This window comes from Schistocerca serialis, chromosome 6, assembly GCF_023864345.2.
Source record: "Schistocerca serialis cubense isolate TAMUIC-IGC-003099 chromosome 6, iqSchSeri2.2, whole genome shotgun sequence".
Classification (NCBI taxonomy): domain Eukaryota; kingdom Metazoa; phylum Arthropoda; class Insecta; order Orthoptera; family Acrididae; genus Schistocerca; species Schistocerca serialis.
This window is the reverse complement of record NC_064643.1, coordinates 684,514,449-684,533,842: the sequence shown is the minus strand read 5'-3', so window position 1 is coordinate 684,533,842 and position 19,394 is coordinate 684,514,449. Positions and strand designations below refer to the sequence as shown.

At 45.1% G+C, this 19,394-nt stretch overlaps 1 protein-coding gene across 1 annotated transcript in view; it reads right to left on the bottom strand.

The window, feature by feature from the left end:
- Nucleotides 1-12,808: 12,808 nt before the first annotated feature.
- The window catches only part of LOC126485115 (synaptic vesicle glycoprotein 2B-like), a 299,914-nt gene continuing 293,328 nt past the window's right edge, over nucleotides 12,809-19,394 (bottom strand). The window contains exon 12 of the mRNA XM_050108744.1: nucleotides 12,809-13,168. Within this exon, the coding sequence (XP_049964701.1) occupies nucleotides 13,113-13,168 (56 nt within the window). The 3' untranslated portion in view covers nucleotides 12,809-13,112. The remainder of the gene's footprint in view (nucleotides 13,169-19,394) is intronic.

Here is a 19,394-nt window from a genome sequence, read left to right as displayed (position 1 = left end):
CTTGTATGAATATCAGGAGCTCAGATGGCAACCCAGTTCTAAGCAAAGAAGGGAAGGCAGAAAGGTGGAAGGAGTATATAGAGGGTTTATACAGGGGCGATGTACTTGAGGACAATATTATGGAAATGGAAGAAGATGTAGATGAAGATGAAATGGGAGATACGACACTGCGTGAAGAGTTTGACAGAGCACTGAAAGACCTAAGTTGAAACAAGGCCACGGGAGTAGACAACATTCCATTGGAACTACTGACGGCCTTGGGAGAGCCAGTCCTGACAAAACTCTACCATCTGGTGAGCAAGATGTATGAAACAGGCGAAATACCCTCAGACTTCAAGAAGAATATAATAATTCCAATCCCAAAGAAAGCAGGTGTTGACAGATGTGAAAATTACCGAACAATCAGTTTAATAAGCCACAGCTGCAAAGTACTAACACTAATTCTTTGCAGACGAATGGAAAAACTAGTAGAAGCTGACCTCGGGGAAGATCAGTTTGGATTCCGTAGAAATACTGGGACACGTGAGGCAATACTGACCTTACGACTTATCTTAGAAGAAAGATTAAGGAAAGGCAAACCTACATTTCTAGCATTTGTAGACTTAGAGAAAGCTTTTGACAATGTTGACTGGAATACTCTCTTTCAAATTCTAAAGGTGGCAGGGGTAAAATACAGGGAGCGAAAGGCTATTTACAACTTGTACAGAAACCAGATGGCAGTTATAAGAGTTGAGGGACATGAAAGGGAAGCAGTGGTTGGGAAAGGAGTAAGACAGGGTTGTAGCCTCTCCCCAATGTTATTGAATCTCTATATTGAGCAAGCAGTAAAGGAAACAAAAGAAAAATTTGGAGTAGGTATTAAAATCCATGGAGAAGGAATAAAAACTTTGAGGTTCGCCGATGACATTGTAATTCTGTCAGAGACAGCAAAGGACTTGGAAGAGCATTGAACGGAATGGATGGTGTCTTGAAGGGAGGATATAAGATGAACATCAACAAAAGCAAAACGAGGATAATGGAATGCAGTCGAGTTAAGTCGGGTGATGCCGAGGGTATTAGGTTAGGAAATGAGACACTTAAAGTAGTAAAGGAGTTTTGCTATTTGGGGCGCAAAATAACTGATGATGGATGAAGTAGAGAGGATATAAAATGTAGACTGGCAATGGCAAGGAAAGCGTTTCTGAAGAAGAGAAATTTGTTAACATCGAGTATAGATTTAAGTGTCAGGAAGTTATTTCTGAAAGTATTTGTATGGAGTGTAGCCACGTATGGAAGTGAAACATGGACGGTAAATAGTTTGGACAAGAAGAGAATAGAAGCTTTTGAAATGTGGTGCTACAGAAGAATGCTGAAGATTAGATGGGTAGATCACATAACTAATGAGGAAGTATTGAATAGGATTGGGCAGAAGAGAAGTTTGTGGCACAACTTGACCAGAAGAAGGGATCGGTTGGTAGGACATGTTATGAGGCATCGAGGGATCACCAATTTAGTATTTGAGGGCAGCGTGGAGGGTAAAAATCATAGAGGGAGACCAAGAGATGAATACACTAAGCAGATTCAGAAGGATATAGGTTGCAGTAGGTACTGGGAGATGAAGAAGCTTGCACAGGATAGAGTAGCATGGAGAGCTGCATCAAACCAGTCTCAGGACTGAAGACCACAACAACAACAACAACTTGTAACTCATTCTTGTCAATTCTTCTTCCCACTTTCCTTTTGTTTTCAGGATGCAGCAGACAACAATGATGACTACTACTGCCACTCTCAGTACCACCACCACCACCACCACCACCACTACCACCACCACCACCACCACCACCACCACAGCCCCCGAGAGAATGTTTTCTATTGAAGGGTCCCTCTCACACTTTTGTCACAGATAATGGACCACAGCTTACTGCAGTTGCCTTGTTGCAATTCTGTACCCATAATGGCATCAAGCACTTTACAACTCCTCTGTTTCATCCTTCCTGCAACAGCTTTAACGCCCAAATGTCAAGGGCTATGAGTACAGCCAGTTCTCATTGCTCTCCTAGCTTTTTTAAGGAGACAATATCTGTGACCACACTCCACTGGAGATGGCATAAGGATGGCTGTATTGAACACAGCTCACCTCAGGTTGAAGAAGAAATACCTTCTTATTTGGACACTCCTGTATGGTGATGTGTCTTTGGTCAGATCCCAGCTTGGATCTGGGTTGTGATCTCAGTACAACAAGGCTGTCAATTGGTTTTGGTAGTTGCATTTACAACATATCAGTCAGAAGTCTGTGCCATCTGAAGATCTAATAACAGCAGCAGCCATCTGTGCTCCAGGATCTCCAATATCTTCCATGGACAGTGGGCATTTGGTTCTTTCATCTCCTTTATGCCTGTCATTGGAGGCCCCATACTGCCTACCCACTCTGGTGGAGTCACCAGTGTTTTCAGCAACCCAGCCTGAACAACCAGTTCCTGCTTCATCATCTCCTCTCGTAGGCCAGGATATCAGTGCTATGGAGGTGCTAGCCGGGACTTCGGTCGACACCAGCTTGCTTCTGCACCAGTCATTTTCAGCCCTACATACTTATTCACGGGGAGGGGGAGAGAAACATATTGATGGATGGTGCCCTGCTATCAGTACCCTTAATTATGCTGCGAGTGGTGTGTAGCACACCGTCTCCGACCAGCAGGCAACGTGAGCCAATAAACCCTAAGTGGTCACAGGTCCTCTATACTTCTGTTTGATAGTTAATGTGTTCCTCTCCATGACTGACTGAAGTGTTTACTACACTGTATCACATCTGTTATATCTGTATACTCTTTCAACTGATCATGTTATTTGTTCACAATGACTTGACCTTCTTGTGTTCTGAGTATAGTAACAACCACCTACTGCTATTAAGTTCTACTTTGGCAGACTGTGATCAATTTTGGCAACATAATTGGTTTCAGCCACACATACTCATCGTTCCGACACGGTAATTGATGATGTGTTAATTATGATTTTTTTTTCTTTTGTAGACCTGGTAAATACACTTAGGATCAGTTATTCTAAAGAATTGTTCGCCATTTATTCTGTGTATTCAATAAATTATTCACAAATATCTTTTGTGATCTAAATGTGGCTGCAGAATTTGATGAAAGTCATTGACTTGTACTTGCTCTGCTGTAAACCAGACTTCAAATATCACCACAATTTACAGTACTATGAGCAGGAATTCCCTTATTTGATTCAGATTTGTGCTACACAAAATAATTATTCCTTGATTTTAATCATACGGGGATGAGTTTCATAATTTTGCTACGTTGATTTGAAAACAACATTCACATAGTCAAGTTTAAAAATTGACATCACCACAACACTGCAGTGAGGTAGCAAAGGTAACATTCGCGAAGCCAATATGCACATTTGTATTAAATAACTTATTCAGCCAGCCTGACTTTTCATTTTTTTTCTCTTTGACAGTTAACAGATGGGTTTGAAGACTCTCAAACATGACAAATGCACAGTTGATTTGCTGAAGTAAAAGTAGGTTTGAGGTAACATTTTAATATAAAAATGAAAGAATTTTCTGCAATACATGTGAGCTTTAAGGTAAAATGCCTTCTTCTAACATGAAAACACATGCACATCACCCACTGCGGGTTTGGGGGTAAGAATAGGCCCGTGGTACTCCTGCCTGTTGTAAGAGGCGACTAAAAGGAGTCTCAACTGTTTTGGCCTTTAATGTGATGGTCCCCTAAGGGGATAGTGCGTACCATTCGGGGAAGGACACCTTACATGGTGCATTCTATATCCATCTTGCCGTAAGATCTGGCACACCAGATATTGTCATGGAGGTGGACTTATGCTGAGCTTCCGGCCACATCAGCTGCAGTGTGTTCCGGGTAGCATACATTCCCTCCATTGTGCACACTTCCATTATTGCCCTCGTGATATACATGGATATTCGACAACCAACATCCAGCACGGTAGCCAGTCCATTGTGGTGGGGTCGTCATGTACCCTCTTGGTGGTAGCCCCCTGACTACACAGGGATCGCACTGCTGATGCCTGAGCTGTTACCTCCCCACGTATGCCGAGGTGTAGATGCCTATCCCTCTGGGGCTTCAGGACTCCCAGCAAAGGCCATCCTGACAGGTGGTCTTTGCTGTGACTGGGTGGCGCCCGTGGGGAGAGCCCTCGTTGGAGTGGGTGGCATCAGGGCAGATGACCCGCAATGAAGCGTGGTACATCATCTCTCGCTGGTGGGCCTCCACCAGCAGTCTCTAAGCAATCAAGGTCTAGCCTCAACAACAAGCAATACAATCCAAGATTATTTCCCTCCCTGGCCACTCCATGGGAGGAACGTATGGCTAAAGAAGGCAGTGGAAATTTTTCACCCCGGTACCTCGTCTGTACGCGAGTTGATGGTGAATCATTTATGCCGACCAAGCCTCAGTTTTTTGTGGAGCATATAGAGGACAAGTTCGGGGAGGTGGAGGGCTTGTCTAAAATGTGCTCTGGTTCAGTTCTCATCAAAACAACGGAGGTTGCTTGCTTGTGAGAAGTTGGGGGATATTTCAGTTAGCATCATGCTCCATAAGAGTCTCAACATGGTCCAGGGTATTATCTTCCACAGGGATCTTCTTCTGCAGTCCGACGATGAACTATGCGCCAACCTCGAACGACGAGGTGTTCACTTCGCCCGGCATGTCCATCGGGGTCTGAGGGATAATCAGGTAGCCTCCAGTGCCTTCATCCTGGCCTTCGAGGGTGATGTCTTATCCGAGAAGGTCAAGGTGATGGTTTACTGCTGTGATGTAAAGCCATATATCCCTCCTCTGATGCGGTGTTTTAAATGCTGGAAGTTTGGGCGTATCCCATCCCGATGTACTTCCAGCATTACGTGTAGAGATTGTGGACGTCCTTCGCATCCCAGTACTCCATGTGCCCCGCCTCCTATCTGTGTTAACTGCAGAGAACACCATTCCCCCTGCTCGCCGGACTGTAGGATTTTCCAGAAAGAATGAAGATAATGGAATATAAGACCCTGGACCGCCTGACCTACACCGAGGCTAAGCAGAAATATGAGAGGCTTCATCCTGTGCCAATGACGTCCACCTATGCCACTGCTGCAACAACGGTTCTCCCATCGACACGTACAGTTGGCTCTAAGATCGGTGAGAATCCACTGGCCCCCTTGATTGTGGAGGGGCTCTTCACTCCTCGTTGCTCCTGCTCCATCTACTTCAGCAGGAGCAAACACCCCCCCCCCCCCCCCCCCCCAAACCATCGGGGACATCTGTTCCCACTTCCCAGCCAGAGAAGCGTAAGACTTCTTCGGCTACTCTTGCCAGGAAGGGGTCCCTTGGGGACCCCCCTTCGCAAGTTCCGACCAGCGGAACAGCGGACACCCGCAAGTGGCTGAAACAACCACCAATCGCTGGTCGTAGGGCCTCACGGTCGTTGTCCGCCCCTGAGACTGACCCAGGGAAGCCCTCCCAGCCTGAACAGCCGAAGGCACAGCACAAGAAGCAGAAAAAGAAGGTTCCCAAGAATCACGACAGTGCAGTGGCACCCGTCCCACCGCTTCCTACTAGCTCCGCGTCTGAGGATGAGGTTGAGATTCTGGCATCTGCTGAAGACCTGGATCTCAGCAGACCCACGGATGCAATGGATGTCATTCGCACGGGTACTAAATTGATGGCAGCAAGTGACCCAGTGGCATAATCTGCCATCCCAGTCCCTTCACGCCTTTCTCAGCCATGGACAATATCATCCTCCAGTGGAATTGCACCGGTTTCTTCCATCATCTAGCTGTGCTCCAACAACTTATCAGCCTTCACCCTTTCTTCTGCATTGCTCTTCAGGAAACTTGGTTTCCAGCGATGTGAACCCCCACCCTCCGTGGCTATCGGGGTTATTATAAGAACCAGGCAGCTTGTGATAGGTTATCTGGTGGCGTCTGCATCTGTGTCCTTCACTCGATTCACAGCGAGTCTGTCCCTCTACGAACACCTTTAGAGGCTGTCGCTGTTCAGGTGTGGACGCCACAGGCTGTTACTGTCTGCAGTCTGTATCTTCCACCGGACTGTAATGTCCCACAGCATGTCCTGGCTGCGCTGATAGCCCAATTGCCGCCACCTTTCTTTTGTTACTGGGCGACTTCAATGCCCATAACCCTCTGTGGTGTGGGTCAGTGGCAACAGGTCAAGGCGCCATCGTTGAGCATGTATTGGCACAGCTCAAGCGTTCCATTTTAAATGATGGTGCCTTCACACATTTCATTGTGGCACATGGCATGTACTCCGCCATCAACCTTTCGATCTGCAGCCCTAGCCTCTTACCATCTGTCCAATGGAATGTGCATGATGACCTGTGTGGTAGTGACCACTGTCTGATCTTTCTGTCACTGCCACAGCGTCAATCTTCTGGGCGCCCTTCCAGGTGGGCTATGAATAAGGCTGACTGGGACTTGTTCTCCTCCACTGCCGCAATTGAACCTGTTTCTCATGAAGCCATTGATGCGGTGGTTGACTCAGTCACTACCGGCATCGTTACTGCTGCAGAATCTGCCATTCCCAGTTCTTCTGGGTCCCCTCGGCAGAGGACTGTGCCTTGGTGGTCGCCAGCGATCGCCGAGGCGATTAAAGATCGCAGGCAGGTGCTCCAGTGTCACAAGCGGCATCCATCTTTTGAAAACCACGTCGCCTTTGAACGGCTCCGTGCGCGGGCCCAGCGCATCATTTGCCAACACAAGCAGGAGTGCTGGGAGCGGTATTTTTCCGCCATTGGCCTCCATGTCTCTCCATCGCAGGTCTGGGCAAAGATTAGACGCCTCTATGGCTATCGGACCTCTGTCAGTGTCCCTGCGCTCTCACTGAATGGGGCAATTTGTTCTGACTCTGGCATAATTGCCAACCGCTTAGTAGACCATTTTGCTCTCAGTTCCGCATCTGTGAATTACCCACTGGCTTTCCACTCCATTAAAGAGTGGTTGGAACATTGGAGCCTTTCATTTCACATGCGCCATCCTGAATCCTACAATGTCCCATTCACTGAGTGGGAATTCCACAGTGCCCTAGCCGCTTGCCCTGATACAGCTCCTGGGCCAGATCACATCCAGTGTAAGATATTGAAACACCTCTCAGTGGACTGCCAGCGACACCTCCTCGACCTTTACAACTGTATTTGGATTGAGGGGGAGTTTCTGTCGCAATGGCGGGAAAGTATTGTTATCTCCGTTTTGAAACCTGGTTAGAACCCAATGGAGGTGGACAGCTACCACCCCATTAGCCTCACCAACGTTCTGTGCAAGTTTCTCGATAACATGGAGAGCCGGCAGTTGAGTTGGGTACTCGAGTCTCAGGGTGGGTTCCGTAAAGGCCGCTCTGCTGCCGACAATCTGGTGAGCCTGGAGTCAGCCATCCGTATGGCCTTTGCCCACCGTCAGCACCTCGTCGCTGTCTTTTTCGACATGCGGAAAGCGTACGACACGACATGGCGCCATCACATCCTCTCTACGCTTCATGGATGGGGTCTTCGGGGTCCACTGCCGATTTTCATCCGAAATTTTCTGTCACATCGAACATTCCGCGTGAAAGTCGCAGCCTCCCATAGTTCCTCCCGAGTTCAGGAGAACGGGGTGCCTCAGGGATCTGTTTTAAGTGTCTGCCTGTTTGTAATTGCAATTAACGGGCTCGCTGCAGCGGTGGAAACGTCTGTCTCAGTGTCCTTGTATGCTGACGACTTCTGCCTCTACTATAGCTCCATTGGGATTGCAGCTGCTGAAAGTCAGCTGCAGGGCGCTATCCGTAAGGCGCAGTCTTGGGCTGTCGCGCTTGGCTTCCAGTTTTCGGCTGCCAAGACTTGCGTTGTGCATTTCTGCCAGCAACGAACAGTTCACCCTGAGCCCCACTTTAGCTTGCCGGCGAACTTCTTGCTGTGGTGGAGACACATCGCTTTTTGGGTGTGGTTTTTGATGCCCGGTAGACTTGGCTCCCACATATTTGGCAGCTTAAGCAGATGTGTTGGCGGCATCTTAATGCCCTGCGATGCTTGAGCCACACCAGCTGGGGGGGCAGACCACTCTACCCACTTACGGCTCTACCAGGCATTAATCCAGTCCCGTCTGGATTATGGGAGCCTGGCTTATGGTTCCGCATCCCCATCTGCATTTCGGGGCTGGTCCCAATTCTTCACAGCGGGATCCGACTTGCCACTGGTGCTTTCTGGACCAGCCCTGTGGACAGCATACTTGTGGAGGCAGGTGTCCCTCCACTGCGGTTACGGCGCCAACGTTTACTGGCCGCTTATGCTACGCATGTTTGTAGCTTGCCCGGGCATCCTAACTATCGTCTTCTGTTCCCACGATTGGTCGTCCATCTCCCAGAACGTTGGCCCCGGTTGGGTTGTATGATCGCGGTCCGTGTCAGAGAGCTTCTCTACGGGCTTGGGGTATTCCTTCTTCCAACTCCTTTCTGGGCCCCTCTGCGTACACCTCTGTGGTGTGTGCCCTGCCATTGCCTTCGGCGCGAATTGGCACAGGGCCGGAAGGACTCAGTCCCTCCGGAGGCCTTCCACCGCCACTTTTATTCCATCCTAGCCACGTATCAGAGCTCTGGCGTGTTTACACTGACGGTTCGATGGTTGCTGGTCGTGTCGGTTATGCTCTAACTCTAGGAGACCATTACGAACAACAATCCTTGCCGGCTGGCTGCAGCGTTTTCACTGCTGAGCTGGTCACCATCTTTCATGCCCTGGAGTATATTCGCTCCTGCTCAGGTAAGTCCTTCATTATCCGTAGCGACTCCCTGAGCAATTTACGAGCTATCGACCAGTGTTTCCCTCACTCTCGTCTGTAGATGGCTGTCCAGGAGTCCCTCCATGCTCTTGCCCGTTGTGGCCGCTCTGTGGTCTTTGTGTGGACCCCAGGCTATGTTGGGATACCCGGCAATGAACATGTAGACTGCCTGGTGAAAGAGGCCACCAGTAAACCATCTCTGGAAATTGGCCTCCCGGCGACTGATTTGTGGGCAATCTTATGCCGCAAAATTTTCGAACTATGGGACACTGAATGGCGCACGTTGACCACACCTAACAAACTCCGTCCTATCGAGGAGACGACGGATATGTGGCGGTCGCTCATGCGAGCCACTCGCACGGACTCGGTAGTCCTTTGTCGGCTCTGCTTTGGCCACAGCCACTTGACACACAGCCATTTACTGCGCCATGCGGACCCGCCTCTATGTCACTGCGGGTCGGCTCTGACAGTGGTCCACATTTTGTTGGCCTGTCCACTTTTAACTGTGCTCAGGCAGAAGTTTGCGCTGTCTGAGACGCTTCCTGCCCTTTTAACTGATGACTCTGCTATGGCAGGTTTAGTTTTGCGTTTTATTTGGGCAGGGGGCTTTTATCATTTGCTCTAAGTGTTTATCTTTATTTAGTGTTGAGTCTGGCTTTTGGCCTACAGTTTAAGACTGAGTTTTTAACATGTTTCTCGGTGGTTGGCTTTTCATTTTTTTTTCTCTCTGGTCGGCCAACCACCGTCACACTCTGTGTGATTTTAATTCATTTTGTCTGGTCTTTGTTTAATTTTCTCTTGTCCTGTGTCATCTGTTATCTTTTCCTTGTTCGCTTTTATTCTGTGTGGGTGTTTTTAAGTTTTGGAAAAAGGGGCCAATGACCGTAGCAGTCTGGTCCCTTTAATCCCACAAAACAAGCAACCATGCACATCCACAGAAATACAACACACACACACACACACACACACACACACACACACACACACACACACACACACACACACATAACCACTGTCTCTGGCCCACGAAATGAGACTGCAAGCAACTGTGCCTGATGAAAGTAGCAATCTGGATTTGGAGAGTAAGGAGGAAGCTGTGGTGGGGAAGGAGAGGGCTAGGAGGGTGTGGGTGGGGGGAGAATGTAGTGCTGTTTGTGGGAGCATTCAGGGACGTGGTGGGGAATGGGCAGGGCTGCTAGGTGCAGTCGGGAGGTTTGAGGGGAGGGAGAGACGAAGTGGACTGGAAAAGGAGAGAAGTAGTGGAGGGGAAAAAAAGAGAGGGACTAGTAGGTGCATGGGTGGAATAGAAGTCAGTGTAGTGCTGGAATGGGAACAGGTGGGTGAAGGACAGGAACGATTGAGGCCATGGGGAGTTACAAGATTGTAGGATATATTGCAGGGAGAGTTCCCAACTGTGCAGTTTGGTAGGTGTTGATAGGAAGGTTCCCTATGGCTCAGGCTGTCAAGCAGTCATTGAAATGAAGAATGTTGTGTTGGATGGTGTTCTCAACTATGGGGTGGTCCACTTATTTCGTGGCCACAGTTTGTCAGTGGCCATTTATGCACACAGACAGCTTGTTAGTTGTCATGCCCACATAGAATGCAGCACAGTGGTTGCAGCTTAGCTTGTAGATCACATGACTGGTTTCACAGGTAGTCCTGCCTTTGCTGGGATAGGTGATGATTGTGACCAGTCTGGAGTAAGTGGTAGTGGCAGGATATATGGGACAGGTGTTGTATCTAGGTCTATTACATGGATATGAGCCACAAGTCAAGGGACTGGAATTAAGAGTGGAGTAGGGACTGAGAAGAGTATATTGTGTAGGTTTAGCGGGTGGCAGAATATCACAGTTGGAGTGTGGGAAGGGTAGTGGATAGGATATTCCTTATTACAGGGCACAATGAGAGGTAGTTGAAATCCTAACAGAGAATGTGATTCAGCTGCTCCGCTCTTGGCGGTACTGACTCATGAGGGGAGTGCTTCTTTGTGCCCTGATGGTGGTAATGTGAGAGGTGGTCAGCGACTGGAAAGGCAAAGTATGAGAGATCTGTTTCTGTAAAATGTTTAGAGGGTAATTTCAGTCTGTGGAGGCCTCAGTGAGGTCTTTGGTACATTTGGAGAAGGACTGCTCGTCACTACAGATGCAGCGGCCATGGGTGGCTAGGCTGTATGGAAGAGACTTCTTGGTATGGAATGGGTGGCAGCTGTCGAAGTGGAGGTATTGCTGGTGGTTGGTATGTTTTATATGGATGGAGGTGCTGATGTAGCCATCTTTGAGGTGGAGGTCAACATTGAGGAAAGTGGGTTGTTGGGTTGAAGAACACCAGATGAAGTAAACCTGTTCCCTTTCCTGCTCCCACTCCAGTATTACACAGACTCCTATTCCACCAATGCACCTACTAGTCTCCCCCTTTATTTCCCCTCCTGTACTTCTCTCTTTTTCCACTCCCCCTCAAACCTGCTGACTGCACTTAGCAGCCCTACCCTGTCTCTGCCACTTCCGTGTATGCACTCCCACAATCAGCACTACATCCTCCCCCACCCCTACTCTGCTACCCATTCCCCTCCCATAATAGCCGCCTCCTTACCCTCAACACCCAGATTGCGTCTTCTAGCAGACAGTTGCCCGCAGTCCAATCACAGTTTGCAAGAGACTGTGGTCGAGTGTGTATGTCAAATGTGTGCGTGTTTTCTATGTTAGATAAAGGCCTTTTGGCTAAAAGTTCACATGTATAGCAGCCTTTCTGTTGTGCTCATCTAGAACTCAATACCTCCTCTACATGGTGAGTAACAATCTATCCTATTCATGATATTATTCCATCCTGGATTTTCAATTGTTTGAAAGAATTTTCTTATTTAGTTCCAGACTCCTATGACTTTATAAATACTCATTATTTGTGTAAAATTTCATTGTTATATGATTCAAGAAAATATAGACACATTCACAAGTTTTGTGACATATAACTCACAGCTTTCTTATAAATAACAACATAAAAGTTAGAGTGAAAAAACATCTACCTGGCTGTCACTAAGCTACATCTACACAATATGCTTTCTTCCAACATTGCGAGTACTACGAGTTATGTAGAACTTCTGTTAAGGTAGGAATGATCACATAGACAATATTGTGGGTAGAGCAAACCAAAGACTACGATTCATTGGCGGAACACTTAGAAGGTGCAACTGATCTACTAAAGAGACTGCTTACACCATGCTTGTCTGCCCTTTTCTGGAGTATTCCTGTGCGATGTGGGATCCGCATCAGGTGGGACTGACGGATGACATCGAAAAAGTACAAAGAAGGGCAGCTCGTTTTGTATTATTGCGAAATAGGGGAGATAGTGTTACAGACATGATATGTGAATTGGAATGGCAATCATTAAAACAAGGGTGTTTTTTGTTGCGACAGGATCTTCTCATGAAATTTCAATCACCAGTTTTCTCATCCGATTGCGAAAACATTCTGTTGCCACCCACCTACATATGGAGAAATGATCATCATGATAAAATAAGAGAAATCAGGGCTAACACAGAAAAATTTAAGTGCTCGTTTTTCCTGTGAGCCGTTCACGAGTGGAACGGTAGAGAGACAGCTTGAAGATGATTCATTGAACCCCCTGTCAGGCACAGTAATCACGTAGATGTAGATGAGGTACTGGCCGAAGTAAAGAGCTTGGGTAGCGTAGTCAGTAGAGCACTTGCCCACAAAAGGCAAAGGTCCTGGGTTTTTGTTCCTGTCTGGCACACAGTTCTAATCTGCCACAAATTTTCATATCAGTGCAAACTCCACTGCAGAGTGAAAAATTCATCCTGAATGAAAGTTATTGTCAAAATATGAATAAATGCTATTTGATGGTGACAAATTCAGTGTGAAACAGAATAAGAACGAGAGGATAATTGGGGAAATGATGTATCGGGTGACCAAAAAGTGTACAAAACTGTTTTTCTTTCTTGCACACTCCTTGGAGATTTAAACTGTGTGCCAGACTAATATTAGACCTATGAAAGATAAGGATCAATTTTCAAGTTATGGATTGGCACCACATAGTTTTAATGTGTTAGGCAGGTTCATATTACTCTGCAGTCCACAGCAGTGTAAAAATATAATTCAGATTTTCTTTCTTGCTAATACAAATTCATTCTAATATTTTCACATTAGTTTTCTCAAATTTTTCTAACAATGAAAACAATAAATTTTTTAAATTGGTAGAGAAAACTCCTTGAAACTGCTGGTTGTTGTTTGTTCCATTTCACACACAGATTTCTGGTAAATAATGTAGCAGATTCGTGTCTATTGGAGATTTGCTGTGAACTACCATTAAGATCGTCAGTCTTGAGGTACTATTGCAGTGATGCTTTATCTGTATCAGGGAGCAGCAGTGTGACACCAGCACCCACTGCAACAAATTAATTAACAATTCATAGAAGTGGATATATTATAACTGAAATTCTGTTTTCATCAGGCTCTCAACATTTTATAGACTAAGTATTAAATTAAAAGCCTTATTTAATTGAAAAGATAAATGGAGTAGTAAATTAATTGCATAATTTAACTGAATACAATACTTAATGCAGAAAATATTAAATGGTGATTTTATTATGAATATTGTCTGTGAAACATTTAACAACCTGATCAGTCATCTAACAAATATCCTACTGAATAAAAATAAAATAAAATAAAAATAAAAGTAAAAATGCACTCAAGAAAACAACAACATTGTGTGATAGAATTGCCAGCCAGAACTTACCTTCAGGAGGCAAAATAAAAATAGTACTCATAGGCACATATAAAATATGTGACACTTTCCTATTCATCAGAACTTACTATTCCTTCCTCAGATAGGGAAGAGGGAGAGGTTGGGGAAGATTAGAAAGGAATTGCACATCCCTCAGACCTCAGACTGAGAGGGAACCACCTGCTCTGAGGACAAGATGTTGCTAATAGTTGGAAGAAAACAAGTCACTCCTGCCTACAAGGAGGGTAGCAGAGGTGATCCACAAAATTATCATCCACATTCTCTGACATCTACATTCTGCAGACCACTGTGAAGTGGTACCAATTAGTAGGGTTTCTTACCATTACATTCAAGTATGAAGCAAGGGAAGAATGATTGCTTGAATGCCTCTGTACATGCTTTAATTATTCTAATCTTGCACTCATGAGCCCTATGTGAGTTATATTTAGTGGTTTGTAGTGTATTCCTGGAGTTGTCATTTAAAGTAGGTTCTTGAAACTTGGTTAGTAGACTTTCTCAGGTTAGCTTACACTTATTTTCAGGAGTCTGCCAGTTCAGTTTCTCCAAAATGTTGGTAACACTCTTCCAAGAGTCAGACAAACCTATGACCATTCATGCCACCTTCTCTGTACACATTCAATATCCCCTGTTAGTCCTATCTAGTACAGATCCTACACAGTTAATATTCTACAATGGGTCACACAAGTGATTTGTAAGCAGTCTTCTTTGTGGACTGATTTCACTTCACAAGTATTCTACCAATAAACCAAAGTCTGCCACCTGCTTTGCCCACACATGAGCCTATGTGAGCATTTCATTTCATATACCTACAAATTGTTACACCCAGGTATTTGTATGAGATGTTCAGTTCCGTCTATGACTCACTGATATTTTAGTCAAAGGATACTACATTTTCTCATTTTGTGAAGTACATAATTTTACATTTCTGGACATTTAAAGCAAGTTGCCAATCTTTTTGCACCACTCTGAAATCTTGTCAAGCTCTGACTCAGGATTCAAGAAATGCAGCATGTACCTGACTGCCTTGATCCAATGTTTTCAGTGTGTCATGTGAGAAAAGTGTGAGTTAGGTTTCACATGATAGATGTTTTAGGAACCCATGCTGGCTGGTGTCGAGGAGGTCACTCTCTTCGAGACACCTCATTATGTATGGGCTCAGTATATGTTCTAAGACTGTACAACAAATCGATGTCAAGGATAGTGTGCGGTACTTTTGTAGATCACTTCTTCCCCTTCTTGTAGATGGGTGTGTCCTACTCTTTCTTCCAACTACTGGGCGAATTTTTTTTTTGTGAGAGATCTACAATCAATTATAGGTAGAAGAGTGGCTAACTGAGCCAAAGATCCAGTATAGAATCTTATAGGTATTCCTTTGTGCCCTGGAGCTTTATTCAATTTTAACAATATCAACTGTTGCTCAGCACGACTGACACTAATACTGATTTCACTCATCTTTTCAGTGGTACAAGGATTAAATTGGGGAAATTCTCCTGGGTTTTCCTTTGTAAAAGAACATTGAAAACATAGTTTAAGCATTTGAATTAGTCAACTCCTGCAAATACCTACGTGTAACGATTTGTAGAGATATGAAAAGGAATGCTCAACAATTGTGGAAAGGATAGATTGCTACTCACCCTGAAGATGACATTTTGAGTTGCAGACAGGCACAAAGAAAGATGGTTACACATTCAGTAACCCCCCCCTCCAGGAGGCTCGCTGCTCTTTGGTGGATTTGTTTGTGCTTGGCTACCCTGGGGCACCAGCCTGCAGCATCTTTTCCCTCTCGTGCTGCTTGTCTATCCTCTTGCTATTCTTTTTCCCCTCCCTTGGGGAGTATGTCTGGGGTGTTTTCGGGAATGTTCTCCATTTTCCGTAGCTGACATAAGAACAGTCTCACCACTGTTTTTCATTTCTTTTTTTTCCTTTCTTGATTCACCTTCTCCTATGCTTCCTCCCCTTCAGCATTTGAGGCTCCTCTTTTCCTTCTTCCTCCCTGTGTGCTCCTGAAGGCTGGTCCACACACCTGATGTGTAACAGGTGACTAGGTAACGCATAATTTTCAGCCCTGGGTTGACAGATAGGGTTCTCCAGTACCCCCTGACACAGCCAAGGCCGAGAGAGGGCTGACTGTGTAAGCTGCTAACTTCCCAAATTGCCAATTGGTCTCTCAGTCAGGTGTTACGGAGGTGTGAAAAGTCATCTAAGGCAGTTACCCCCCCCCCCCCCCCCCTGTGAGGGGCGCCCCCAGTTAGAAGGAGCATGCCATCAGAGATTCTGACAACCATGGGGGATTTTTTTCACAATGGGCCAATCATCATCTTTCCAGTCCACATCTACAAAACATAAACTGAATGAAGCTTCCGATTCAAAGACCCTCCCAGCTGCACCACAGTTCCTTGTGTTTTCACACAATGAAGACAGTCAATCCTTTGCAACAGTAAATCCATTTCTAATTCAGAAAGGTGTTAATGCAATTGCTGGCCCTGTGAAACCTTGCTCTTGTTTATGCAATGGCACTTTGTTTTTGGAGGCTACTTCTGATTATCAAGCACAACAACTGTGTTGCTTGCAGCTTTGCTTCTCCACAGCTATCCTGTTTGTGTTGAGGCCCACAGAACTCTGAATTCTTCCCATGATGTTATTTACACTAGGCTGCTCAATGGTCTGACCGAGGCAGAAATTCAAACATACCTCTCTGTGGTGTTGTTGCCATTCATCGGGAGATCAAAAAGGTAGATGCATCCTTAGAGTCCACATGCACTCTTTTTCTCACCCTTGATAGAGTGGTGCTTCCATTCAAGATCAAAGCAGGCTATTAAGTTATGATAGTCTGACAGTACACTCTGAACCAGCTACCAGTGTCATCGTTTCAACCACACTCGAATGCCTTGTCAACATCCGGCCAAATGTATTACCTATGGTAGGGATGCGTGTGAGGGCAATTGCCTGGCTCCTTCTACCATCTGTATCAACTGCAGTTGCGACTACCGCCTCCTCTCGAAATTGTCCCATCTATCTTGATGAGCAGGCTGTCCAAGAGATGTGGGTAAAGGAAAAAGTGCCTACCCGGTCACTCATAAGTTGTTGGATAGTTGCAAAACCCTGCATTCTACCATCTGGCACCTACAGTACTGTTCTTGCTAGATCTCCCTCCATGAAGGACATGGCCATGCAGATGTGTGACCTCAAATTCAGCACTGAGGTTGTGAATTCGCCCAGTGTCATAGTAGCATTGTCGTCTCTGTAGTAACCACAACCAACTGCAGGAACGCCTTGGGCTGTGGATCGGAGCCACCAGGCGGGGAAGCCGCCGGCGGTGGAGCACGCACCACTGGGTAAACACAGGACGAGTCGGACGACAGACCAACGAAAACTGATAGAACACATGATTCATGCCTGGCTGGTATGGTGGCCTGAGTCTCACAATTTACTAACCACTGCACAGTGTGGATTTCAAGTGCAGTATACACTAGACTCTCACTAATCCGGCCCTCAGTAGTCCGGCCTCCCAGTAATCTGGCACACATCCAAAAACATGTGCACAATGAATTATCGTGCACAACAATGCTTAGTTAAACAATGTTTTATATACTGTATTTAAAATTGTAGCTTTCTTTTCAATTTGGAATCATGTCTTCTAAAAGGAAACATGTTACACTAGACCTCAAGCAGAAACTCGAAATTTTAGATAAGTTAAATTGAGGTTCTATATAAAATCAAAGATGAGGTGACTTACCGAACGAAAGCGCTGGCAGGTCGATAGACACACAAACAAACACAAACATACACACAAAATTCAAGCTTTCACAACAAACTGTTGCCTCATCAGGAAAGAGGGAAGGAGAGGGGAAGACAAAAGGAAGTGGGTTTTAAGGGAGAGGGTAAGGAGTCATTCCAATCCCGGGAGCGGAAAGACTTACCTTAGGGGGAAAAAAGGACAGGTATACACTCATCCACACATACAGACACAAGCAGACATGATGAGGCAACAGTTTGTTGCGAAAGCTTGAATTTTGTGTGTATGTTTGTGTTTGTTTGTGTGTCTATCGACCTGCCAGCGCTTTCGTTCGGTAAGTCACCTCATCTTTGATTTTATATATAATTTTTCCCATGTGGAATGTTTCCTTCTATTATATTAAATTGAGGTTCTTCGCAGAAAGCCATTGCTGCTGATTTCAGTGTTGGACGAGCAGCTATTTATGACATCAAATAGAAAGAAGATGTTATTCGACAGTACTCAACACAAATGGATAGTGAGTTGGGAAAATGGAAGGTTATGCAAAAGAATGAGAATGAAGAACTGAATGTAGCTGTTTATAGATGGTTCATACGACAACACAGTAAAGGAATTCCAGTCAGTGGCCCAATTATAAAGGAAAAAGCAGCTGCATGTAACAAAGAACTTGGCAGTAGTAAATTGTTTGCAGCAAATGAAGGTTGGCTATCGAACTGGAAAAAATGACATAGCATTCAGCAGATGACAGTCACTGGGGAAAGTTGCTCAGCTAATGATAAGGATGCTGATGAGTTTGTAAGCAAGATACAGAAGGTAACAGAGGAATAAGATTTAACTGCTGATGCCTTGTATAATGCTGATGAAACATGACTCTTTTACAAGATGCTTCCTTCAAAAACATTAGCTGCCAAGAACAAGAAGGAAACTTGTGGTTACAAGCAACAGAAACAGCGTGTAACATTAATGGCATGTTGTAATGCAAATGGGAGCCATAAACTACTGCTTATGGTGATTGGAAAATCTCAACATCCACATTGTTTTCAACACACTGACATAAATATTCTACCAGTGCAATACTGTGCTCAGAAGAAAGCATGGATAGACAGACAAATATTCTCTTGGTGGTTCCATGAAACGTTTGTACCAGTAATGAGAAAAGAGCTAAAGAAGAAAAATCTTCCACTGAAAGTGATCTATAATTGACAATGCTCCCAGTCATCCTTCAGATGTTTCTCTAAAGCCCGATGGTATACATATACAAGCGCTCGGTCTCCCGACCAATGTGGCAACCCTAATTCAGCTCATGGACCAGGGAATTTTGGAATTAATTAAATGTCATTATCGACAGTCACTTCTCATCTCCTTGCTGAAAGAAAGTGAAAACGACTGATGTTGTTTCCCAAGCGCCGAGGCTTGGGATATCACATGGGAGAGTGCTACCATAATGAAGAGCTGGAGAAAATTGTGGCCCAATTCGGAATTATCAATTACTTTGTACACTGATATGTTCTGCAACCTTCCAGGAGGAGAAGAAATGGATTATGAAGATGTTACTAAGTGGCTGAATGAGAAAACTGTGATACAAACCAAACTTTAACAGATGAAGAAAAAATCAAAAGTGTGCAAGAAAGTAATGATGAACGTGATGAAGAAGAGAACACACGAGGAGAGAGCATGAAGATTTCTCACACTGATGGTGCTAAAGCTGCCGAGGTCTTCCTGGAGTACATTATGCAATAACCAGATACATGCAGTACTGATGTAATGCTTGAAAAGCAGTTGCATGATAAAGCATGCCACTGTCGCATATCATCATTGCGACAGTTAAAAATTAGGGATATGTTTCATAGTGAGTGATACGACTGTATAATTATGTACAGTATACACTCAAGGACTTAGTTTCCTTTGAAAATTAATGTATTTTTGGATTTAAAATGTTTTAAAATTATATATTTTGGTTTAATAAAGTACAGTACACTATATCCCCTGTGTTTTCAAAATTAATAAAAAACAAAATAAATGAATAAAATAAATTTCAGACACTTAATAATCCGGCAATTCCACTAATCCGGCAGCCATATGTGCCAGGAATGGCTGGATTAGTGAGAGTCTAGTGTACCTCCATATGAG